The following is a 21,395-nucleotide window of genomic DNA, read 5'->3' as shown; positions in this document are numbered from 1 at the left end:
GCTTATAATACAATATCTACTCGTATAAGGTTCACTGTTAGTCACTCAATCAGAAACTAAACGATCGTCGGTGTACGCATAGGAAACGAGGTAACCCGACGCCCCTACGTCCACAACTCCCTAATTGAACATTGCACTAATGAGCGGCGTTGTTCCGTTGCAACCCGCAATTATTCGACCCCGAAATTACACCCGGAAATATCGTTGGAAATGCGAGCATTGTCGTATGCGATTTCTGAAAATCACTTTTAATTATTCTACCATTAACAACTATCAACAGAAAGCTTCTTGAAAATATTGCGATGTTACTTTATCTTCGGTGTCCTAAACGTTAATAAGAAGTACCTACATAAAGATTAATTAAAATAAATTTGCTAAAACACCATAATGGTAAATGGTACTAACTAACAATATACGAGGATATATTAGTTTTATGCTATATTTCTAAATGTTATTAGTTCAGTTAATTAAAGCTCTCAGAATACATTTTGACAAAGAAAAGAAATTAAATACAACGCATTCCATCACGTAGAAGTACGGAAAAAGCTGGAAAAGATTTATTACGATTTGTCCCACTTTTCTTTTTGTAGTAAAAAATTAATACTTAAATCAAAATCACTTCTAATATATTATATAAATAATGTTTGTTGTGAATTTACTATTAGTATATATTTATAAATTCTATACTCCTGAACTTAGCGCGTTGCAATTCAGTCCAAAGATATTATTACTATTTTATGTGGATACCTACTACGACGTGATACGAAGCTCAAGTTCAACAGCCGATACCATTTTGCTCTTAAAAAACGCCAGAGTCACAATGATTACGACTAAACAGAATTAAAAAGTCACTTAACGCAATCGATAGAAGTACTTTCAAATTAAGCCTTTGGCAAAGTCAACAAGCTTGTGTGTTTTTGTACTCTTGTAGGACACAATGACGACATATTTGCTATTTTCGTCTGCTCAGATATTTTCATTCTAAGTTGCTTTAAAAACGCATAAAACTGCTCTATTTAATAAGATTGAGATTTCACTAACTCTGATATTACTTATTTTTAGGTATAAGTGCCCAACATATTTATTTTTGATACTAACTAAAAATAAAGATGAAATTTCCCTTTTGTTTGGTTGATCGCAAGATCAGAGTTGGGGAATGAACGATGGATAACGCGACACACATACGAACTTTACTAGTTGTAGACGAGCCTAACGTTGCGTTAAAAAGCTTAACGAGTGCAATATTCAAAACTTTGTTGTCAGTTAGACAAGGGCACAAAAAGGCTTAGAAACAAATTGCTTGATTAGGCTAAACACTGCTTGTTACAATCACAGGCCATTACTATTAAGCCTCAGGTGATGATGATATAGCACAAAACATATATATAAAATAAAATAGCGATAAATTGTAAAAAAACAGATAGAGAAACGGGCTTAAACTATTTTTCTTTACCGTAACCGTAACAGCCTGTGAATGTCCCACTGCTGGGCTAAAGGCCTCCTCTCCTCTTTTTGAGGAGAAGGTTTGGAGCTTATTCCACCACGCTGCTCCAATGCGGGTTGGTAGAATTCACATGTGGTAGAACTTCAGTGAAATTAGACACATGCAGGTTTCCTCACGATGTTTTCCTTCACCGTAAAGCACGAGATGAATTATAATCACAAATTAAGCACATGAAAATTCAGTGGTGCTTGCCCTGGTTTGAACCCACGATCATCGGTTAAGATTCACGCGTTCTTACCACAGGGCCATCTCGGCTTATTTTTCTTTAATGGTCATAAAAATATTTAGGAATGTAGTGAATATTGAAGAAAGTCTATTGGAAATGAGCTTAGTTGAGTACGTTTACGCGTAATCTGCATTAATTTAATTTGAAATGCTACTACCGTCAGGCACTACATCTATACCTATGCAAGCGATCTCTACCAACGAACACACTTCAACAATGAGCACATTAAGTTAATTGAATCACTGAAACAACGTAGTGAAGTTTGCTTACTTTAAAATTTAATTAATTTCGAACTTTGTATAATACAACTAAAATACAAAAACCAAATAAAAAGCAACGAGACGTGATAATATATCTTATTATTGGTTAAAGGGACGGTAATGAGAAAGCGTGCCGGATTAAGCTTTGAATACTCTTTGCAAGAAATACATAACATAAAATGGACTAAGAATGATTTATAATAAAAATATATTTTATTGATTCCGATAAGAGTACGTATTTGTATTAGTAAAATAAAATGTTTGTATTTGATTAAATTATATAGTATCTCTTATTGAATAAAACGATTTATGATTTATGAAGAATCTCGTTGAGTATCCTTGCGAATAGCGATCTTAGTTTACGCTTAGTTAGCAAGGGCCGTGTGTGACAGACCGAAAAAAAAATAATTTCTCTCGCTCGAGCTGTCTGTGACTGTTCTGAGCGGCCGTCCCGTGCATCTGGCGGGACCTATTATTTGGGGACGGTTCTTAATGCCTTCTTAGATATTTTTATATGACTACCGTCTTAGTTTTTACGATCCTGATTTTTATTGAATTTTCCCATACTTTCGCTTCTTACCGTCTTGCGATATGCCTGCGGATGAAGGTGAAATACGATCTGCTTCAGCGATTTATTTTATTGCCTTGGACCCGAAGTATTTGTATTTTTCTATAACAAAGAAATATGTCAAGAATGCCTAAAATGTATTGGATTACCGTAAGATATTATTGTAGGTAGGAATTTTTGTTCTTAAAAGCAAAATACATATTACTTTTGATTTATTGTTCATGTAGGTAAATAACTTATTTTACGTATTACAAAATAAATTATACTATGCAAATAAGCGGTGAAAAGGTGAATAAGCTCCAAATACAAGCTTAGTTAGTGAACGCGGAGGGCTTCCCAGGGGTTAATTTTGCGAAGTGCCGGGTGACTTACAATTAGGTACCTATACCACGACCTAAGTTGCGAGGTGTAGCTATGTGTACCTAAATCGATCGAAGTGCAATCGCCTTCTATAAAAAGGTTTTATTATGCATACCGACACGTGGGCCGTTCTGAACGAATGATCACTTCATTCTCATCTTATTTTTTTGTTTAAAATTCGAATTTGTTTTATTTTGTTAATGAGAAGAGATATAACGGAGAGAAAGTGCAACAAATCGTCCCGGGCTCGCTTCATTTGATCTGACACAAATTTATCCACACTGCGGTGCTCTTTATTTTCGCCGCCGACGATGTTCACTTTGTCCTGACAAATTCATAAATTACCAACATCCTCGCGGCAAGGCGTATTGCTCGGCTTTTATCTTACTCACCGATGCTTCGTTCGGCCGTATCGACGGCCACTTTGATGTAGCGTTCATTTAGTTAATTGACGATGAAATGATAAGCAAAATGTAAGTGTGAACTGATACTTGAAATATATTTATTGCACGATAATGTAATATGCTCGTAATGCTTGTTTTTACTGTTTTGTAAAGTATGTAAAATACTAACCAATGAATAATAAGGCGATAAGTCAAATATATTTGTACCTTAACGATATACAGTTAAAGCTGTTAACATGACATGTTTTTTAGGAAAAGAAACATTTCCTTCCTACCAAATTATAAATACCAGTAAATAATGTTAATATTATAATAAATAATTGTTTATTATGAATGAATTAATAAAATATTTATGCACGTTAAATCGGAGTATTCTTATTATATTAAATGAACAATTATTGTCTATAATTATGTATCTCGATAAAGACTAACAATTTTGTTAAAATATTTTAATATATTTAGTTAAGATTTTGCTTATTATGTTTATCTTTATGAATCTTTCTTAAACAACAACTTTTCAACAGTGTCGTAGACAATAAACAAGGTTATCATTTTTAGTATAAAATACTTAAGTCATATTTATTATTACAATTTTCTAACAGTTAAGTAAGAAAATTGAATACCCACGGACAATAACTTTTCGCGGAGACATAGGCACAGTCGCGTCACGCATTCTAATATTAAAATGCTAAAGTAATCCAGTCTGTCTCACAAGTCTGATTGATTTTCATGACTAAACAGCTGAATTAGATTTTTACTATGACGAAAGACGTCTTTTTTAAAACACCTAAGTGGTGAAAAGACTTAAAAATCTTTGTATAAATTGTATTACTCAGATGTAAAACTTAAGATAAGGCATAAACATCATACAAATTTTATAAATAAATATAACTTTTATCTTTAATATAAAAAAGTTTTCTTAATATACATATAAGATTAGTAGTCTTATACATAAAAAATGTGGATACCTGAATTATTGGATGAAAGGAATATACATTTCATTTAGCTTTTTTTTAATTCTGTGGCATACTTATAGTTACTTTGCATCTTTATCATATATCATTTTAATAACATATGCTATAAAAAATGTTGGCAATCTCTGTCGAAAGCAAATACAATATGAAAAATTCGACATGTAGAGTTCAAGTCTTGTACCTATCTGTACGCACGGCTAAGATACAAAAGGTACATTTTACTTTAAGTGTTTATATTTAGGTATTAGTAAAAGGTATTAATATTTCGTAGAGATTGTATCTCGCTAGGATTTATTTTATAAATATTAAGATAGGAATCTTTACAGCTAAATAGAAAAGAATTTATGATAAAAGAATGAAAGGGACTTTAAAATACGATAAATATTAATTTTTTGAATCCAATACACAAAAAAACGACGTAGTTATAAGAATTACTTATTCAGGCAATTAAAAAAATATGAATTACACTATATTTAAAAAAAAAAAGCTTAAGAAATAATTCAAACATTTTTGTACTTCATAAATAAACTTAATAAAAATTCGATAGCGTTATTTTTCACATAATAGAACTTTTTTATTTTGACTTTCTTATTTATTTGATTATTCAACCAGAAATTGTACTCCAAAGCAATTTAATTTAAACCATTATGTATTAATATCGGAAAAAGTTTTCAGAAAGTATTTATCTATCTTCTATATAAATAAAAATGAATGTTTGTATGTTTGCCTTCTATGCGTTCCTAAACCATTGATTCGATTGTGTTTGAGATTGATGAGTTCCTCAATGTACGCCCTGGTAAGTTTCACAAAAATAACTACTTTTTGTATGTTTATCCTTCAATATAGTCATTTTATGTAGGCCCGTGCGAAGTCAGGACGGGTTCAGTTTATTATAAAAATTGCACTAATCTAAAACTATATTACATTTATACAATTTTTAATTGAATTGAATTTATAACATAGAGCATTGTGTATGAATAATTTACTCGAAATAAAATCTGTAAAAGGAACACTTCATTCATGTCTTTTATATATCATATGTATAAAACACATTTTCATATATTGATATATAAAAGACACCTACTATAAACAAAATTATAATAATAATAATATAAACCTTGTATGTAATTCCTTGGTATTGTGAAATCAGTAATTCTCTTTACTAGTGTTAGACTCGAGCTTCGAGTTTCGTAATTATAATTATTAAAATAAACATGATTTACATTTTGTATTACGTTACCAGTATTTTTAAATTAGACAAAAACATTTTAGAAAACGCTGACGGCTCTAATAAAATTCAATTTAAAGATAAGGCACGTTGACTCTCCCTCGACCCTTTGTGTGCCCTTTTGCAAACCTTCACAGGAGGTAGGTTACTCTTGTGAAACATACAAATATTATTAAACGCTTTGCTTTTTGCCTACAACTTGATATTTATTTCATATTTTTATTAAATATTTATAAAATAATTTTAGACGATGTTTCGAGCTTCGTACTTAAGGTTTCTAAAATCCTGTTTTATTTAAGCTACGTGTCACATTTGTAACAATAAAATACAACAATTGTACACTTCAACACGACGACTTAGACAAATCGCTGTTGTATTGAACAATTTGTTGAGTAATCCATACATTTATTTCAATTATTCCAGGTTACTTCTCAATGGGCATTTCCCACATTGAAATTGGTAATGCTTACACGTGCTACGAATAATTTAACTTTTTATTGTGATAGACTCCAAACTCTTATGAATTGTTTTTTGAATGCATTAGGAACACATGTGTTATGTATGTAACCAGAAATATTAATAATGTAATTTACAAATGTAACAGCACTCAGAAAACGTGAAACCTATGCATAATTAAATTTACTACGGATTTCAGCTTCGTTAGCTGCTAGTGATGTAAATCCTCATCCGCTTAATTGAAATTGTAGTTGATCTCGATTAATAACCGTCATTACATCATAATGTACTGGAAATGAGTGTATCGAATGGCTCCTAATTAAAGCATCATTGTTCCTGAGTTTAATGAAGCATGGAGGCTTGCTGTGACACGGCGGGAGTCAGACCGTGGACCCTTGTCGCTGATTGTAACAAATTAAGATTTCTTTGGGTAATATAAATAATTGCTTAGTCAACTTACTACGAAAGGACGCAATGAGAGTATAGGGGTTTCGGAAATGAATCATCAATTTCATATTGTAATTACATCTGTATTTACAAGTTTACAAAATAGTTTAGATAGTAAATAATAATAATATATATATGTAAAGATGAAAAATGTCATATATAACCTTCTATGAATTGTACATAAGCCTTTAAAAACTATCTTTTCGTTTTTCTTACGAGTGTGGTCGACGGCCATAAGTTACGGAGCAATAAGGTTACATACCTTATTGCTCCGTAACGGCTCTCCTCTTAGGAAAAATTTATGCGGCGGAATTTGATCCGATATATGTAGCTCTCGTCACGATGATCTTTACCGCCGAGATTAATTATAAAACACAAATAAATCTAGCTAGCGTTTTATATGGTTATATCGTGTGAAAAAAATTATAACAACATATGCGAAATAGTAAAAAACTCACATTAATTTGTGTACCAAACTGTTTCAGATAAAATGTGCGATATATTATAACTGTAATATTGATTGCCGCGCTTACGTTATTATTGTGTTATTACGAATATGGATACGTAGGTATTAGTTTGGTCGCTCTCTGGTAAAATAAATTAATAAATAATAATTATGTAATTTGCTGGTAACTTTCAATTTTATAAGCTCTACATAATAGCTAAGTTTCAGTAAACTATTTAACATCGTTTATTACGGCAAACGTATAATTTAGTTCCCTCATTGGACAGACTTTCTAAAGTCGCGGTACACGAACGTCGCGACTATCATACAGCATTTAATCATCATTAAAGTTGAATCAGCGACGCACCGTTGCATCAGCGTCAGCTGTTTGTGTGCCTGTAAACTGTTTTTTCTACCGGAGGGTTTTAGATAGCTATTTTCGCCACAGCTGCGAAATCAGCGTTTTTATTACCCGGCAGTTTGATGCAAAAATCAGCGTACATTTACCGACCAAAAATTGCAAGCCCTTGTCTTCTTTGATAAAGCTATCTTTTATAAATTCGTATTCACGAAGCTTTTAGTTGCACATTGTAAAATAAAACTGTAACCTATTTTTAAAATATCTACATCATAATACAAAGCAGCTTGGTCAAAAAGATCACAGTATTCTTTTGTGTACCGCAACCAGTTATGACAAAGCGGACCCTTTTGCCCGTTGCGATGCTTTTTGTCTACTAGATCGAGATAGACGCGTAAAATTCGATACGGGAATTATTTTATTAGATTGTGCTTGCACGTGCGCGGCGTGACGAATGCGATAATGTACGATGCTGGGTCCAGCGCCGAACAATCGCATTCCACATGAATTAACTATAATAGAGACTCGGCTACGGATGCTATGGTAATTTTGCGATTTGATTTCATGTCTAAAGTTAATAGCTTTTACGTCGATTTACATGCATCGGCTGCAGTGCACGATGTTCACGTCGTAGCTAAATGTAGAGTCGATGAGGTAACCCGACTCGCGCACCACCACGCGTCACCCATGACGTCGCGTGCACTCTCCCCTAAATCCCCCTAGGCATTCCGAACCGGATATCAGTTTCCTAAGCGAAATAGGGTAATTAATAATAGTGGAACTTTTAAGTGAATTGCGATAACTATAAATATATTTTTTTAATAAATGTTAGTAGCTACTCTCTATTTTTATAATACTATTCATTTTATAGTATTAACCATAAGTACTTGTATAATCCTAAGTGAAAGAGTTATTCTTTTTAATATAATGTAGTCGTTTAAAAATGTAATTTTAGACACTGTCAAAAATTTTACAGGAGGTGATAAATGTTATTATTAAAATACATATATGATATGTATAATAATATAATATACCTACATAAAAATAATATATTTTTTAAATATAATGTGTTATATTAAACCGTAAAAATATTGCCAAATTCATACAAAGCAAGTTGCTTCAAGTAGTCAGGTACATATGATGAGCGTAACCCTCGTTATACGAAGTCATCAGTAATGAGCGTCCTTGGCAGGCTCGACATCGACGAAACTTAATATACAGTCGACGTTAACCCAGTTATTGTAAAACAATCGTTTATAAAAAGTCACGAGTACAACCATGGCATCCCTCACAAAACGGAGGGCGAAGGTAGGTAGTACCATTTGCCCGTCTGCCACAGCCGCACGTAAGCTCTCTTGACTCAGAAGTCTACGAGCTAGCTACGCACGCAATAGCGAAGTTGTTGCTTCACTTTATTTCTTCGGTCTATCGTTGCTACTGAATGTAACTTCAAAAATCCGACTTTAAATTCTTTTTTGTAAGTTTATTTTAATACAATTTTTGTATTTATTTTTTCTATTCTTATGAAGTGTACCGTTATATGCATGTAGTTTTTTTTTATTAAATGGGACTAAAGCTAAACAGTTTCAGTTTAAATATTGTTAAATTAATAAATACTATTTTTGTTGCAGGAAGGTTATACGATTTATATGTGGCGGTAGAATATTTTCATTAATGTCTACAAACTTATATTATGAGTTTATTTGTTGATTTGCGACAGATAAGAACTTCAGTTTCAAGTTTGTCAGAGATGGTAGACAAAATATCGACATCAGTTAGTAAAGAAAAATTAAACAAGGAACGCAAGAAAAGTGTTGATTCAGCGCTATACGGAAGCTCCATATACAAGCCAACAACATTAGGATTCGGTGTAAGGTTTTCACAAAGTCAGGAGAATATCTGTCAAGATATGCCTTCTTCTAGACTACGAAGTCACATGTCTCTTCCAAATTTAGGTAAATCCGATCACAAGATATCATCAACTCGTCCTAAAATTGTTGAAATCGACGATGAGAAAAATGACAATGAACGTAAGTGCACAGCACAAGTATCTATGGAAAATATAAACGACTGGATTATAGCGTCTTTGAACAAAAGACCTCACTTTGATGATAGTGGACATACTCACCCAATGGACTTTTTGGAAAATGTAAAATATTACATTTCTGAATTGAACATAACGACAGAAAAACAGCTTCCATTTCTAGTTTCATGCCTTGATGGACTTCCACTAATGTGGGCACGCTGTTTTAAAAGTGAATTTAAAGATGTAGATGATTTTTATGACGCCTTCGAACAAGAGTTTTGGGGTTCGGAGAGACAGAAATCTATTCTTTACGATATGAAGTTGGGAAAATATGACGAGAAAAAATCACGTATGAGCATGTCAGAATATTTCTTGTATAAAGTATCAAATTACAAACATTTAAGTCCCCCTCCCTCTGATTTGGAAATAATATATTCTTTAGCAGCGCATTTTCCTTCTGCTGTTGAACTAGAATTACGTCTGACATCAAAACCTACATTGCGGGAGGCATACAGCTTGCTCCGTCGAAGAGAAGGTGAAGCAAATGACTTTCTGCCTAATTACTTGTACGAAATGTGTGAAGCATTCCAACGTGGATCTCAGCCAGAGTCCGCCCGCCGCCCGGATGATCAGCAAAGCTCAAAAATAGAAGATGAAAATAAGCGTTGCAAATAAAGTTAAACGTCTTTACTTTATACATAAATTGTAGTATATAGTTAGTACATATATGTATAATAGTTGTCCGTTTAGTTATTGGTTAATAGCTTATAAAAACTAATATAATGATATGATAATAGAATGATGTATGAATGGATATTTAATGAATATATATATGTAACTAATTACAAATTAATACATACCTATATCTGTAAATAATTGTAAATTTTAGGAATAAATAAATAATCTTAATAAACACTGCATTACTTATTTATAGTTACCGACATTATTTTGCTATAGTAGTATAATATATAAAACGTAATTATTATACAGTAACGCGCTTTGATTAATAATCAATTATTTAAGCAAAAACCCAGACTTGATTTCTCTTAAATAAATATAAGGAAGTCAATTAAAATAGTATTTTTTTCATAAAGAAATGTTATATTCCATATTCTATTAATACTTTAAGATAAAAGAAAATATAGATATTTTAAAATAAATTCTAGAGCGCTTCATGAAAGCGAAGGCAACTGGACGGAAAACGATTGCTACGAAGCACGGCGCAACGGAGTGCTGTGGAGTGGTCAAACGCGTGTGTGTCGGCGCCAACCAGCAGCTATGCCGCACGTAGCGGCTGCGGCGCGGCTCGCCCGTGCAGCTTGCCTCGCCGCGCACGCCGGTGAGCGATGGAATTGTTCATCCATTGAGCTCGCTCCAAGATATACGCCTGATTTGCTTACAGGTCAGTTCAACATCGATTTATCACTTCTACTAATAATGTTATATAACTAATTATACAGGAAACAAAAAAAAATTGAATTCATCAATTCTGTTATTAGTTACAATGCTACTCATCCAATGTAAGTTTAAGTATTAGCAATCAAATTTTTAAAGGTGGTTCAATGTCCATTCATTTAATCTTTATCAATTCCATTTCATTTAAGTTTCTTCAAAAGTCCAGTGTACGAACGGATTCCGTTCTGTCTAGGAGGACTAAAAGAACTTCCGACAATAATGAGAGATAAGAGAAGGCAAGTTTGCAGAGTCTTTTAAATCAGCGGCATGGTATTGTGCGGGAGCGGCCAGCGTAACGACAGCGCCCTTTCTTTTCAGCCGTTGCCTCGTTCCGCACTCGGAGCTCTGTATTTATACGAAACGTTCACATTTATTTATCACTTTTCGGACAATTAATTTTTGAGCAATTCCATTGTTTTGCATATATTTAAATAGAATTAACCTGAACCCAGAGTGTTCATTGTTCTATAATTTTATTTTAGATCTTTATTTTTCATGTAAAATAAATATAATAATACTAAAGTCGGATTAATACGATGTAACAAAACAAACTATTACTACTAAATCGTGTCAGCTTATAAACAACAATGTTGAAAATATCACGTGATCATTACCTGATATTATCCTGGCACGAAACCTGCTCACTGTCTCCGTAATACAATAAAATATATCGTGACATCACTGCTGCGTACACTCGCCAATAAAGTTACTTGTCTACGCTTTTTCGAACAGCACGCGAAAAGCATTTCAAGTTTCCAAACTCTTATTTATACGATTATTAAGGACAAAATTGGCTTAGCTATTTATTGTACTTTGACGAATATTTACTATAAATAATATCGCTTCCGTGTCCTACTATTGATCCTTTTTTTTAAATTACTGCTGTAGCTATATATTGCGTGGCAACAGCAAAATGATAAACACACAAACTATAATTAGTGTTTTCCGGTTTCTAAACGATATGACGATGCATTACGCAATACGACAAATATATTCTATACAAAAGCAAAATTATTTTTAAAAAACTAACAATATGAAACTTAGGAATAGGGAACAATGGACGATGTTTTTCTACTTTCAGCATGTTCTACGACTTCGTGTCGTTGGCAGCGATTGCACCGGATGTTCGCCTCACGTTCGCCTATGTACTCGTATATACTACTAGTACGTACAGAATACGTAACATTAGTTGGTCGCCACTAGCGACTGAGGACGTCTAGCCACTTTGGAAAATTAATTGACAGTTAACGTTGTCGCTCACAAACAAACATGTTTCTAATATTTCGAGTTCTCGTTGTTTGATAAATTTAATTAAAACTTTTGCAAGACAATTAACCTTAAAGAAATAAACATTTAGGAAGTTAGTAAAATAACTAAATTTTCAATTCTTTTATTTTAATTTTTATTAACTATTACAAATCTCTATTTTAAGATATATATTTTGAGATATGATAATAGCATGGAGTAAAGGTACACATATATTTGAACAACATATTAATCAATCACAGAATTTTTAACGTTTCACGTAAAATAAATAGTGTGCAATTTTGAAGAAATAATGCAATGCACCAGACAGACCAGCACGAAAGCTACTTAATCAATTCGCAATCAAAACATTAAAACAAAATCGTAAAAAACGATTGTTGAGAAGTTTTGACTTACCTGACTTGATTTAAGAAATATGGAGTGGGTATTGTAGAAATAGCATCAAGTATATTAAAATACAAAACAAAACGAAGTAAAACAATTTTGTTGGTGTAAATCTCTTTGTTGCACAAGGACCTATTAGGTATAGGAGTAAACTTAACTAAATAAAAACAAGAAAAAAGTGTACAATGAACTCAATAGTAGGTACATATATTATATCCTTTTAATACTGTATAAGTATATATATGTATATTAATATAGTATGTACATATAAGCATTATACATATATGTACATACTATAAAGTAATGTTTTAAATATAGTATATACAAGATGAGAAGATGATTCCATAACGAAGTGTCGTTTAAAAAGAATAAAATAAAAGTTAAAATTTTATGGCAGGTTTTCAAATTTAGCAAAAATTTTGCTAAATTTAAAGACTTAACTTTTGAGTGTATTTTTCGTTTGCCGTGCGAACTTTAAAAGTATCCTAGATGTTATCATAGAGTACATTGTACAACCAGACCGCCGCTAGCCATCTTAATGTCCGGGTACAATAATATCATCTCCTTTTATGAGTACTCGTATATTTGAGGAAAATGTAGTAGAAATTTTGAAGGTTGGGAAAGCTTTACCAATTTCTTCTTTACAAAAGACGAACGGTATTTGCATTTCATTGTACTATTATTGAAAATTAATCTAGACGTTTAGACTCTAGACGTCTGAACTTAAATTTTTAGGTATTTGCTGTATTTAGTATAACGAAATATTATAGGTAGTATCTGCACAATAAGTTTAACGTAGGAATTCGTTCGTAAAGAATAACAATATTAAAGAATAACATTTTAGCATGGTATCGATAATTTTCATGGATCGCGCTTCGTAAGCTTAGCATTATATATAAGAAGATACATAAGAGCTGAAATAACCAGTTATTTTATTTACAGACTAACATGAGCTTAATATGCCCCGCAGCAAGTATGCTTACTGTATTAATCTTTTATTTATCGTCTACATATTTTTAAATAATTAGTTAAACTTTATCGATTTATATACATTTTACAAAGATGGCGTGACCTACTATATATTTTAATTATTTATTAGAGAAGCAATAAATTATTTTTTCAATATTATTATAAGACTGTGATACAAATTTTTTTTTATCTAAGTACTAGGCTAACTACAAATCAAAGAGATATATCACTTGGGAAATCATTACCGACATCGGGATTTGTTGTAAGTTATCTTAGGTTCGGTAAATGAAAAAGGATCGATGAGGCTTACTACGATATCGGCTTAGGGTTACGGTACAGTGGAACGGACAAAAGATTTAATTACACGCATGAATCAAACGTACTGGACGGGAGAGGTCCAGGGGATTCAGCGATAACAGTGATGTGCACTGACGCGCTATCTAGCGATCTGTACCGATAAGCACGTCCGTCGCCATTGTCTACTATGAACGTGCGGGCGCTATCAAGATTATATTACAAAATTGCTTCTAATTAACATTACATATCCACAAACGCATTATTAAGATGTCAACTTAAATATTCAAAGTGTGCAATTAAAATAAATTCAAATTTATAAAGGCTAAATTAATACCAATAACAGTTATACCTACTATTATATCTACTACTTAATATTATTTTTCCATATATGTGCAACGTATAAAATTAGCCTTACCTTGAGTGATCCAAAGATAAACTCAACGTTTAATACATACATTTATGGTGACCCAGATTTAAATTAACTATGATTATTAGATTGCACGAAGCATGGACAAGCTTAGCAAGTAATTTCCTACTTACATTTTGTGATTGCTCTATTGATCACGGGGAATGTTGACTGTCTATTTAATACTTCTGTCACGAGTCATATTTTTGATTCTCTCTCGTTCAAATATGCAGAACAATGAATGTGTATATTCGTTTAATATTGAAGTTGAGATTTAAGCAGTGGATATTTTATATCGGTCAAAATCAAGAAAATGAATTTTAATGATTTTCTATATAAATTGTTTGTCAGTTTACTGCATAAAAACTCTCGATCACTATTATTTTACATGATTATTTAATTAAAAGCATTGCTTTAAATAAAAGAGACATTAATCAGTAGATTATTGAGAGAAGATATTACTATGATACATTTTATATATTTGGAATAATTGCTATAATCAATAAGTACCTACGTTAACAATATGTCACCCATCTTTTTGTGTGAGATCCGATTGCTTAATGTATACCAACATATTATTGATTCGAAAAAAAAATTGCGTGTTCTAAACGGGGCTTAAAACGAGTTGGTTACAAAAGTATCTGTAATTTTCTTCAATGACCTACAATAGTCATTTAATGTGTAATTGTCAGTAACTATTGGAAAAATTGCAAACAGTTTCTGATATGTATATATATATATATATATATATATATATATATATATATATATATATCAGAAACTGTTTATATATATATAAAAATTGCCAACTATTTTATTTGAATTTCCGCAACAAGAAAGTGAGAAGGTGAATGAGCCACCTGAGGGGTTGAAAGTAATTGGTAACTTCCGTGACAGACATTGGATACTGTAAAAAATGTAAATATTTTTTAAAATTGTTATTCGCAGTCAACCATAATATGTTATATCGCTTGGGTCGGTAACTACACTGGCTAGCTCGTCTAAGCAGAAGCAATAAAGAGAAGGTACCTATTAATTTTGAAAAAAAAAGGTGTTGTGAAATTTGGTCCAAGAAAAACTAATGAGTGGGGCACCAGGTATCCTAACCCAAAGCCCATTAAAATTTGATTTATATGTATAATTGGATTTTGCTGATGTCAATAAATTATACACAGTAAAAAAAACTCAATGCTAATTTCGTATACACATGCATTATAGTTTTGCCAGTTTTTACCAGGATAGCACAGGATCGTCTGTTTGTGTTCCTCTTTTACTTCCTTAATTCACAATGCTGAACAAACATAAAACACAATAAACTAATATTATTTTAATGTTAGGTCAATTTTATAACACTCGTAAAAAATACGACATACTTAGTTTTCAAAATAAAAAATCTACAAATAATTTAATTATTTGCAACCAAACAAGTCATTGTATCCAGATATGCGAACGAAATAAAAAGAAAAACATGTATAGTTAGTTTATCAGTCCTATAAGCTTGTCGCTCGATGAGCAAGCGCTCGGGAAAGCGTAATGTCACCCATAGCTACAGCTACGTATAGTTACGATTCGGAACTGAGTCGTGAGGCGTACAGATGAAATACGTTTCGACTCGAAATTCGGGTAGATGGCAGTAAAAGTGTTCATCTATCAATGTAAAAAAAAAATTCGCTACGGAGAACATACCTATTTTTTTTTTTAATTTACTTATCACATTATATATGGATGATAAGGTACTCGCGAACAAGCGTACGTGTACGCGATGTCAGCGGCCGCACTTGCGTGGTCAGTGGCGCGAGCTTGCGCTGCCGGTGCGCTAGCGGCGTGCTCGTGCGCGGCTCCGCCCCGCGCCCCTCCGCGACCTCCACGCCAAGCCGTGCCTCCCGAACCGCACGCGCGCTTTAAATGGGGAGGTTGTGGAGATAACTTGCAATGGTCTGAGAGGTAACAGCTAATCTTTTTACGCCTAAAACATATTAGCCACGCTTTTGTATTTGTATAAAAAATTATGCAACGGATGTAGGAATTAGCCATAATTTAATGATTACCAGTCGACCAGTTAACAGTAAGGGACTGTTCAAGTATTAAGTAAACACCAGAGAGGGTGGGGGTTGATTAACTATGATTTGTGTCAGTAATCACTTTTATTAGTAATTATTATTATTTGCGGTTTTGTTGTTTTTGAATTTGTGGCAATGACCACTATAGAAATAGGGCCAGAAATAGTAACCTATTATGTATTTTATATCAGTCATGTTCGCAATTTAAACATCTACATGATATGGATCTTGATCTTGACAGTAAACATTGTACCCATATTCTCTAAAAAATAATTCGTTTTGAAAATTCACGTTTTTATCAGATTTGCCAAACAGTTTCTGGACGCCCACGAAATAGATGTTCGAGACGGACGATTAGAAGATGAAATTATGGAATTCGAAACAACGACTACGGGAAGAATAACTACTACTATGGAACCGACCACGGTTCCACCTGTTGTGATCCTCGTCGACGACCAGCCTGCTCCTGCGAATACTAGCACAGCTCCGAGAAAAAAGGGCCGGCGTGGACGCAAACGTTTGCCTCGCTCTCCCCGACGAGGTCGACCTACGAGAAAAAGATTCAGATCTAGGTATTTGTAACTTATAATTATCACATTTAAAATCTATAATATATGAATTCAATATATATTTTTATAATTCAATATACGTATACATAATACGTTAGTATATTCGGCTCAGTAGTTTTAGAGATTAAAAAGCAATGGATTGATTAATTCGATTAATATATCTTTTTTATAATATTTTATACTTCCTTAATATCGTTAAACCCGAAACTATGCAGTTAACGAGTTATAATGAATTATCCATTCATTAAGGGTTAAAGCAGTCTGATAATTTACGTTTTGGTATCGTCACACTCTCAGATACGATTACGACGAAGATAAAGAATATCAACATCGAAATATTGAATACCGCATGGCAGCAGATGACCCCCGCTTCGACCCGCAAGTTGATCTGCATACGCGTCTCCAACACCTGCGACCACTCATCGCCTCCGCCAACCTTATCAACAATCGCTTCGGGAGAAAGGTATTTTCCGATATGTGTCTTAAATAAAAATCAACTACTTGCTTATGTTAAAATTGTTAGGAATATATCAAAACAGTAAAGTAGGGTATGAGTAAGGTCTACGCCGGATAACTCTGTCATAATTAACACGTATATAATAAATTGATAAATAAATAAGACTAAAGACTTTTAGTGATAATAATACAAACATATGTAAACTTTATTCTCTCTGTGTCTCACCAGGCCGTGTCGCAGGGCATGCGCACGAAGTGCACGTGTCACGGGGTGTCGGGCTCGTGCTCGGTGCGCACGTGCTGGCGGGCACTGGGCGCGCTCGCGCGTGCGGGCGGCGCCTTGGCTCGGGAAGCGGCGCGCGCGACCGCCCTGCCCGCGCACCCCGCGCCGCGCCGCCCGCACCGCCCGCTGCGCCGCGCGCGCGTCCGCCTGCGCTACGTCACGCCCAGCCCCGACTACTGCGAGCCCGACGCCGCGGCCGGCTCGCTCGGCACGCACGGACGGTAAGATTAGCTCCATCGTTGTCCTATCTTTGAAAACGATAATCTTTACGAGAATATCAGATTCGTAAACCGATATTTTAATAACGTAATATTCAACGTTATAGATACAAGCTCACCTAGTTATGTCGGGTATAATTCGTTTTCAATTTCGACACCGATCGCTTTCGATGCGTTACGATTATCATATCGTTCATTTAAATCTCTAAGGGAAACTCTCGACTCAATATAACGACAACATTTGAATTATAATGATATGTATACGCGATCGAAAGCTCTATCGGTACCTATGCAACGGACCTGCCGGCAGCAAGTGCAACGCGAGCGCGGGCGCGGGCGCGGGCGGGTGCGCGCGGCTGTGCTGCGGGCGCGGGCGGCGCGCGCTGCGCTCGGCGCGCCTCGAGCGCTGCCGCTGTCGCTACCACTGGTGCTGTCGCGTCGACTGCCAGCTCTGTCGCGTCACCACCGAGGAGCACTACTGTAACTGATCTGGCGCAATCGTGTAGCTTCATGTACACTCACCTCCTCCCTCTCCTCCACCACTGCCGCACTTTCCCTCTCGTGCAGAATAATACCTGTTCCCGTGTACGCACACAGCCGTAGTCGTCAAAGGATCAATGCTGGTAATCGACTTGTCCATCTCAACTGACGTAGTAATCGTTTCTGATTAGGTATGTAGTACCAGTCTCACGAGACTTTAATGTGCGTTTTAATTAGGTATTTTGTACTGATTTTCGGACATTCCACGACAAACATAATCTGAATTTCGTACGAAACAACGATGTCGATAATATAATTTAATCATAGTTCTCTCACTGGTACTTCAAGTGCAGCGACGACAATATAGGTCGTTTTATTAATATTAATCTTAAAACAGGCCACTTCTAGTAAAACAAAAAAGCAACCTTCAGTGGGTTATTTAAAGTAGTAATTCTACGTGTACTCTAGAGGTCAGTGTGAAAACCTCATTTGGTCCCTATTTTTTATCGTATCGTATGGAAATTTTTTTTGTACTACATATAGGTATCGTTAAATTTCCAGACAATATTCTTAAAAAAGGCAATTATTTATGATATTTGATAATTAGAATTCATAAGATTTCTAGGATTATATTCAAATAATTAATACTTTTACGAATTTTCTTCCATCCAAGCTACCGGCATATGGTCTGCCTGCTCAGCTATGCACCTGGATTGCCAGCTTCCTACACAAGCGTAGCCTTCGTGTTTTAGTAGATGGTTGCGCTTCACAATTCTATGTAGTGAATGCTGGGGTCCCCCAGGGATCTGTGCTATCTCCCACACTCTTTCTTTTGCATATCAATGATATGCTCTCTCTTGGGAACATACATTGCTATGCAGATGATAGTACAGTGCATGGTGGATACCACGGACGCGCAGTGGCTGGGCGGGCGGAAACTGAGGAGAGGCGGGAGAATCTTGTCATTGAACTCGATAGGACATTAGAGCTCATCACCAAATGGGGTTCTGATAATCTTGTTGAGTTTAATGCCAAGAAAACACAGGTGTGCGCTCTCACAGCGAAAAAGTCACCATTTTACCCTCATCCCTCCCTCTGTGGCACACCGCTGATGATACAAAGCAAAATCGCCATGCTGGGGATGGACGTTCGCTGCGACCTTAGTCCAAGGGATTACATCGAGGCTATTATAAAAACAGCTTCACGAAAACTCGGAGTTCTGAACAAGATGCGGCGTTTTTTCACGCCACAACAACTGTGCCTGTTATATAAAACACAGGTACGGTCTTGCGTTGAATATTGCTCGCACCTTTGGGATGGCTCCACTAAGTACCTAATGGAGGCCTTGGACCGGTTGCAGCGACGTGCCATACGCATTATTGGCGACGTAAAGGTCACAAACACCCTTGAACCTTTACAATTGCGTCGCGAGATAGCAGCACTGAGCGCTTTCTATCGTCTGTATCACGGCGAGTGCTCTGAGGAATTATTCTCTCTAATTCCTGCTTCCCCCTTCCTTCTTAAGTCCACGCGAGCTGGTTCTCGATTTCACCGCCTAACTGTGACATCAATTCCATCGCGCACAAAGAAATTTGGCAACTCCTTTCTTTGCCGCACTACCAAAGAATGGAATTCCTTACCAGCTCACGTGTTCCCCTCCTCTTACAACCCGGGTTCCTTCAAACGAGGCGTGAAGAGGCATCTTGCGGGCCGGCAAGGCGGGGACGGCTAGTACAGAACATTCTTCCCGACTATACTGGCCGTCGTCGCGTTTGGACTCTACCACCACTTACCATCAGGTGGAGTAGTCATTTGCCATCCCGGGGCATATAAAAAAAAATCCAGTATTTTTTTTTATATAGTATTATTATTATTAGGTATTTATAATTTATATTATGTATGGACAAAAACAAAATTTAATCCTCGACCTTTAATTGAATCTAAGATCCCAAATATATGTCCCAAATTATGAAAACATACCTTACAAAATTGTTCATTAATAATTTTATATTAAGGTTTTACCCGGCCATATTATATTTTTATATTATAAAGCTAAAGAATTTGTATGGTTGAACGCGCTGATCTCAGCAAGGAACAGTTTGATTTGAAAAGTTCTGATGGCGTTGGGTAATGAGTTTATACTGAAGAAAGTTATAGGCTGTATGCTGTGTATAACTTTAAGCAACGCCAAGCCGTGGCTGTGGAGCAGTAATAATTTTGTTATGTGATCATATATAAATTTGAATAGACAGGTATAATCCAAAAACACGATGTTTTTAATAAATATCCTGATTATAACTTATTCGCAAACTAAATTTCATAATTTGACATACTTTAGCTTAATTAAGTGTAGAATGATCCAATATATCTCAACCATAACCAGTAGATGATATTTATATAAAACCAGTTGTCTATGTATTTATGTTCTTTAAATAACGTAAAAAAAAAAGATTTTAAAAATAGAAGAAAAGAGTTTTTTGTAGTCGTATTATATCAAGTTATAATTATAAGTTAAATACTCTGAAAATTACAACTATTACATAAACATTGAATAATCATATTTTAAGTGTGATTTATTTTTATTTCAGTAATATTTATTACATACCAAAGAAACTACTGTTTTACACGTACAATTTAGACTAGTCAAAAACTTAGGTACCGTTAGCATCGGCTTAAATTAATTATTCAAAACTTAGTATTACTATTAATAATAAGATACTTAGCAGACGAATCTACTCAGTCCAATTATTTCCATGTCCATAAAAATGTTTTATTCAGTTGACGATTTCAAATATTTTAAACATTTGTTTACAAACATACGTACAGAATTTGACAAAATTCTCAAGCAAGGTGTAAAAATTAGCATTTTACGTAAGTAGCTCTTTGGTCAAAAATAATGATTGATGCATTGTTTTGTGTTTCACATTCAAAACAAATCAACAAATCAAATTTTTATTACTAAAAAAAATCTAACTAAATATCTGTATCAAATATAAGTTTGTCGACTGATTTTAATTATTTACAAATTCAATTGATGCAGAATACAAAACACTTATTTCATTGAACAATAATTCATATTTAATAAACCAATTTAAAAAGTCTTATCATGTGCTATTTTACAATTACGATTTACAAATAACTTCGTAGTAATTTATCCTCATATTCATATTAAATGATAGTCATGAAAATATTCATTAAAAGCTACTTTTTATTATTATGACAATAAGTGTGTGTAGGTGATATAGATATTGCTTTACGTAAAATATTGTTTAAATTCTCACTTAAAATGTATATAA

General features: G+C 34.3%; 1 protein-coding gene across 1 annotated transcript; it reads left to right on the top strand.

Moving 5' to 3' along the window:
- Window positions 1-387: 387 nt before the first annotated feature.
- Window positions 388-18,904, top strand: LOC126774886 (protein Wnt-11-like). Its single transcript, XM_050496541.1, has 9 exons — window positions 388-397; window positions 700-757; window positions 8,862-8,881; window positions 10,425-10,658; window positions 15,767-15,977; window positions 16,396-16,671; window positions 16,960-17,125; window positions 17,348-17,622; window positions 17,930-18,904. Exons 1-9 carry the CDS (start codon window positions 388-390, stop codon window positions 18,105-18,107), a joined length of 1,428 nt encoding a protein of 475 aa, XP_050352498.1. The 3' UTR covers window positions 18,108-18,904.
- Window positions 18,905-21,395: the final 2,491 nt, after the last annotated feature.

Source organism: Nymphalis io, chromosome 2 (assembly GCF_905147045.1).
Source record: "Nymphalis io chromosome 2, ilAglIoxx1.1, whole genome shotgun sequence".
Lineage (NCBI taxonomy): Eukaryota > Metazoa > Arthropoda > Insecta > Lepidoptera > Nymphalidae > Nymphalis > Nymphalis io.
This window is presented reverse-complemented; position numbering and strand designations above follow the sequence as displayed.